Source organism: Cryptomeria japonica, chromosome 2 (genome assembly GCF_030272615.1).
Source record: "Cryptomeria japonica chromosome 2, Sugi_1.0, whole genome shotgun sequence".
Classification (NCBI taxonomy): Eukaryota; Viridiplantae; Streptophyta; class Pinopsida; order Cupressales; family Cupressaceae; genus Cryptomeria; species Cryptomeria japonica.
Window position 1 is genome coordinate 579,810,903 of NC_081406.1, and position 6,303 is coordinate 579,817,205.

Consider the following 6,303-nt stretch of genomic DNA (forward strand, 5'->3'; position numbering starts at 1 on the left):
CATTTTGTTCTCTCCTCTTTCAGTTTACACTGGCTTTCACAAGTAACTTCAGATCCCCTCTGCTTTTTTTCTTAAATTAAGAAACAATAAAGTAAATTTTGTTGATACGATTGTTGTTGTTTTTGTTGATATGATTGTTGTTTAGAGCGTGTTGTTTAAGTCAAAATGTTGTACATACACTAAAAATAAGGTCTTGTAAGAAGTCAAAATCGGCGATGTAATTGGGTTGCTGATTTATGATGAGTTGTCTAAATCAGTGAAACAATAATCGTTTGGGGAATTAATCGGCAAAACAAAAGTATAAAAAATCGGGAAAATCGGATATACAAAAAAACGTAAAAAATTGCAGAAAAACAATCAAAAACTACTTTTTTTATATATTTTAGGGTATTTCCATAGCATAGAGATATTGTAGGCAAATAAAATAGACACTTGAAAACATGAATTGTAGGAAATAGATTTTCGTTGTTTATATTCATATCACTGATTACGTTCCACAAAATATACTACACCATAAATAATATCTAGATGGTGATAGATGTCAAAATGTCAATTACAATATAGTTTGTGACTTTGAACAAAGTCAACCTATAAACTAAGTACAAAATTCCAAAATCTCAAATGTAGGCGATGACATGCTAGAGGGCAAGAGGCCCTGATGATGAAGCTCCTAGGTAAGAGCCTGTCCTAATTCCTTCAACCCATTTAGGACGAAAGTTGGCTTGCCTCATGATATCAAAATCTTCAGACACAAGCGGACGATCAGCAACAACATAATAATCATCATCAGCAGCAATCAACTCGCACTTTGGATATATCTCATCGAGGTCAATTGGCAAGCATTCCTCAATAGTTCCTGATTTTGCTCATGTAGAAATTAGTGTTTCCCTTACAAATGAAAAATCAATGAATAGTGAATACAATTCAAAAAACTGCAACTATATATTAATATTCTCACCTTGAGCTTTCCTTATCTTCAAGCGGAGGTTGTGATGAACAAATACCAAGTCATTCAGTCGTTGTTGTGATAGGCGGTTGCGTTTCTTAGAATGTATGTGTTCAAACACACTCCAATTAAGCTCACAAGCTGATGAGCTACATGGTTGGATCAAAATACGCACCGCCATCCACCTTAAATTTTGTATTTCATCTCCAAAAGAAGCCCACCATGTAGCTGCAAAACACATTATATGGAGATGATATTGTAAGACTAAGAATATCTTATAATCTTAACAAACTTAATGGTTGGCAAAATAAAGAGATTGTCAAAAGTTTATAGAGTCTACCTGGTTGAATTGTCTTTCTGCTTTGTATAGCAGCCCTAGAAGAGAGAAAGCCCTTAGCATGCTTATACATTTCTAGCTCTATCGTGGCCGCATCAAATTTTTCCATGTCAAGAAACATTTTTTCCATGCACTTGAAGAAGCCTTGTTTGATCTCAGCATCAATTTCCAGGAAGTCAGTCTTATAGAATAACAAAGGATTGAGAAAGTATCCTGCAGCATGGAGAGGAGTGTGCATTTGTCCATCCCATCTCCTATCAATTATGTCCCACAACGGCATATACTTATCCCTGTTATTTTCCAGCTTACTCCTTATCACCTTCTTGGCCCTATCCATGGCTTCATACACATATCCCATGGGGGGTTTATCTCCATCCACTAGTCTCGAGACTTTTACTAAAGGCTCTGAAAATTCTACAATTTGTTCAATAGATTCCCAAAATGTGGTAGAATACATATACTCTGCCACTACTATGCCATTTGCTTGAGTTGTGAAACCAGACTCCATCCACTCAGCTGAAACAAACATTCGCCTCAAATTACCTTTTTGTTCACATAATGTTTGTAATGCAAGGAAATATGTTGCAAATCTTGTCACTCCTGGTCGAACTAGCTACTTGCCTCCTGTGAAAGAGCGCATTATAGCCAAAACCCTTGTGTGATTATAAACAAATTTGGTAACCTTGTGAGCTTTCTGAAATGCTGCCTTAACCCATTCAATTTTTCCAATGTCCTCTAGGGTTAGATCAAGGCAATGTGCTGCACATGGTGTAAAAAACATGGAAGGATATTTATCTGTTAGAAGTCTCCCTGCAGCAACACAAGCAGTAGCATTGTCTGTGATAAATTGAACCACATTTTGTGGCCCTACATCCGTAACTACCATGTCATACATCTCAAACAATGCATTTGTGGATTTCATCATATTAGATGCATCCACAGATTTCAAAAAAACAATGCCAATCTCACAAGAGACAAGGAAGTTAATGAGAGTTTGGTTCCTTCTATCTGTCCAACCATCTGACATGATGTTGCAACCAGTTCTCGCCCATTGCAATCGATGTTGTTTAACAACATCTTAAACATCCTCTATTGCATCTTTCAGCATACCAACCCTCAATGATTCACAAGATGGGGCTTGAAACCCAGGACCTACAGCTACAATGGCATCTACCATGGGTTGCCAATATGGATTTCTGGAAGCATGGAATGTCGTGTGAGAGGAGTACCAATAATTAGCAATTGCCTTCTTTGCTTTTTCAGTGACAATTTTCCTCCATCTTGTACTCTCCAAAGTGGTTTGTGATCCTGGTGTGGTACGAGATTGGAAGAAAGCATTAGTGTTTCCTCCACCTATGTTTGGTCCATGTGCTATAGAATTATGTGTAGACCCAGATTCCCTGAAACTCTCATCTTCACCATCCTCACCCAAATCGTGCATCCTAGGATTTGTAGAAGTAGAACCTAGTTCAACCCCAATTCTTGCCTTTTTGGCCTTATTCTTAGCAATCCCTTCAAGAGATTGCTTTGCCTGATATGAGACATCTGTAGGGCATTTTTTGCATATCTCGATGTTATTTCCTTGTTTTTTTGACAAATACCATTTGAAACGATAAATTCCACCACCGATCTCATCTTGACACCAATTGCACTTGACCTTCGTGCTACCAGGAATTGTTGTGCAATGTGTCCATGCAAAGTCTTTTAGACGTGGCATTGTGATGAAGAATCAATTCTACAAAGACATTACACTCGGTCTTTAATTCTTTGGGATCTAGGGTTACGTTTGTGTATATTAATTGCATTTGTATTTCATTGACATGTGAAATTGGAAATCTAAATGTAATTGAATTTCAAGATTGCAACAACTTAAGATATGTAATTGAATTTCAAATCCCAAACTGAATTCAAAGAGATATACCCATATGAAAGAAAAAAATGTTAATATTGTTATATAGGAGTAACTCTTTTCTAACTTGCTGACCTAAAAAAATCCATAATCCAAGACCTCCAAAAATCCCTAACTAGCCTCAGAAAACAATACAATTAGATGTCCAATACAAAGCTAAACTAGTCTCATAAGTGCAACAAACGAAGAGAAAACAAATAGTTGCAAGCATAGACTTAGCGAATAGCCATTAAGGAAGATAGCACTGTTGCCATAATGATATTAGGTTTTCAGACAATGGATGCAGTAATCATAAGATAGGAAATAGAGATATGTTTGCTCCTCTAGATAATTATGAGTCGGAAGTTAAATTGGGAAATGATAATAAAGTGTTTGTAATGGGCAAGGGTGTCATTAATCTTTTTAAAAAACATGTTGAAACAATATTTATATAGTATACTGTATTTTTAATCAACATTAGAAATCAACTCTAGTTGGTTTTGGATGCCTACATTGGAAGCATTAGTTTTTACTTGTTATGCAAAGGAATTAGTGTTTTGCCATGGGCCATTTTCAAGTATAAGCTGGATACCATACCGCCGTTAGGGTGAAGAAGGAAGAATGTGGGCATTCCTTGCCAGCTTGGTGACCTTGTATGTGGGGTCTTCTTTGAGTAGTTTTGTGTGGCAACAAGGATATAAGCAATGACGACTTACTTTAAAGACAAGCATATTCAAGGGTTTGGGTGTCTCAAAGAATTATTCCAGGTGTGGTATTCTGCCTTTATTTCACACCTTCCCTTGCTCATTAATTCTGAAATGAAAGGGATTGCCCTAGTCTTTGGAGTCTATGAGCTGAGAAAATCTTGCAATGTGGATAGGCATTGAAGATTGGTAAGCTAAAGCAATAAGGAAAGGTCTGTTCGAATCTTTTGGAGGCATTTTTTGAGTTTGCAACATCATTATTCTAGCTGCTACAGAAATAGGGAAGCTCACTAAAACCTCTGTAGACATGAATAGCAAGGAGCACTTCCATGGTACTTGTTTGGTCACTGATAATAGGCATATTGTTAACGGATAAATATCTTCAAAAATTGAATGTGTTTGAGTTTTCCTTTGTCTGAGCAAAGTGGCAAGTTTACAAGGGGTTCGTGTTTATAAGCTTAATTGCAAATGATACAACAGTAAAGTGGATACAAATCTTGAAAAACAAGCATCATCATCTTGAAAAACTCAATCACTCATAAGAAGACAATGGATAAAAATCTTCCAAAATTGAATGTATTTGAGTTTTCCTTTGCCCGAGTAAAGTGGCAGTATTAAATTTAATACTGTATTTTTAATGCATACTGTGTAGCTAAAGTATTTTTATGTCGTATTTTACAGTCTTTTTAAGATAATGAGCTAAAGATTTTAATGTTAATAAAAATATTGTAAAATACATAGTATACATTAAGTTTATTTTTCATGCATACTGTGTATTTTACTATATTTTTATTAACATTAAAATACGACTTAAAAATACTATAAAATACATTAAAATACAATAAAATACATTAAAATACATTAAAAGAACTATAAAATACATTAAAAATACTATAAAATACATTAAAAGAATTTTACAGTATACAATAAAAATATTGTAAAACACATTAAAAATTAAAATACTATGTTGCTCGGTAAATACCAAATAATTTATGAGCTACACAGCATAAAAATATTGTGTACCAATACCATAGGGTGGCCCGGTAAATACTTGGCTCCAAGAAAATGCAGCTCTGCTAACTCGCGTTGAACAAAGAAGCCTCACGTCATCCAAAGAAGCCCTGCGTCAACCAAAGAACCTCTCTGTGGAATAAACTTTCGGGGCGATTAACTTATAACATTTCCTGGCAGATTTGCACACTTGTTTTCGCGGTTTTAGGGATTTTCGCGCGAGATTTTCTATCGCTGGGTTAGTCACCGAATAATCGTCGGTTTTCATCATTTTTTTGCCGATTAATCATGGCAAAAAATTGTTGAAAATCGTGAGTTTAGTCAACGATTTTTACATCGCGATTTTTTGGAATAAATCGCCCAAACAGCTGATTCCAGATTAATCGGGTATAATCGGGTTTTTTTTCCCGATTACTATTTCTATGGTCTAAATAAATCAAAGCTTAGAGTGTGTAGTTTAAGTCAAAATGTTTGCATAAATAAAAAATGGGTCTATCCAAGAGGTCTAAATAGATGTTATAATTGAATAGATGATATCTCATGAGTAAGTTAAATAAGTCAAAGCTTAAAGCTAGAATTGTGAGTCATACAGATTTGAAAATAGAGATATGAGATGGGCTTCCGCAGTGTTCGGAAGAACTAGCTGTGTCTTTTATTTTTTGACTGTGTATATAACACGAAGGTTAGTCAACCATTTTGGAGCCAAATTAGCCGCATCCAAACATGATATTGCAATATAAAACTGAATGGTATATCATCTAGGAGAATATTAAGCAATCATGATAGAAAAATGCCAAGAATGGACAATTTCAATTGGGAAGATAGTACTGAAGAATAATAATAACATATAGCTACTAAAATGGTATATGCATAGAGTCTTGCTCATGGTTTGATAAATGTATGTAGGCAAGTATAGCTTAGGCCTTATGGGATGTAAACAAGGCATGGTGTGTTATGATTGATGTTAATCTTTATGTTATGTGTCAAGCTTCTATTTTGTTATGTGAAAATCATGTTGAAGCATTATATTGATATTGGGTGAAATTCTAAGTATTTTAGAGTACATTGAAAAAGTGTTTTAAATTGTTTCTTTTTAATAAATCAAACTGCAAATGTATCTTTCTAACATTTTCAGTTTCACACTAGCTGATTTGACAACAATTAATGTTAACATCTTCTATGTTGTAGTGTGACAACCTTTTATTTAAATAATTTTATATAATGTTTAATTTAAAGTTGAATAGGAAAATATTTTTCTTCCCTTTAACTTCAAATATAATAAACTTGTATTTGCTTGAATCTTTTAGATTTTGATTATTATTTAGTTTTCTTGTTTCTTTGTATTTAAGGTGATGTAGGCCACCTTATATTGTATTTTACTATTTTTTATTTTATTTTTAAATATAATTTGATTATA

The 6,303-nt window shown here is 34.3% G+C and overlaps 1 protein-coding gene across 1 annotated transcript; it reads right to left on the reverse strand.

The window, feature by feature from the left end:
- Positions 1-638: 638 nt before the first annotated feature.
- LOC131051778 (uncharacterized) lies at positions 639-1,812 on the reverse strand. Its single transcript, XM_059215477.1, has 3 exons — positions 1,287-1,812; positions 959-1,174; positions 639-856 (listed from the first exon to the last, which is right to left on the reverse strand). The coding sequence occupies exons 1-3, from the start codon at positions 1,810-1,812 to the stop codon at positions 639-641; spliced, it is 960 nt and encodes a 319-aa protein (XP_059071460.1).
- Positions 1,813-6,303: the final 4,491 nt, after the last annotated feature.

Coding starts and splice junctions, on each gene's coding strand:
- LOC131051778 (XM_059215477.1), bottom strand. CDS start 1,812: ATGTTTGTTTCAGCTGAGTGGATGGAGTCTGGTTTCACAACTCAAGCA. Junction 1,175..1,286: donor CAGAAAGACAATTCAACCAG/GTAGACTCTATA, acceptor TGTGTTTTGCAG/CTACATGGTGGGCTTCTTTT. Junction 857..958: donor GAAGATAAGGAAAGCTCAAG/GTGAGAATATTA, acceptor GAGCAAAATCAG/GAACTATTGAGGAATGCTTG.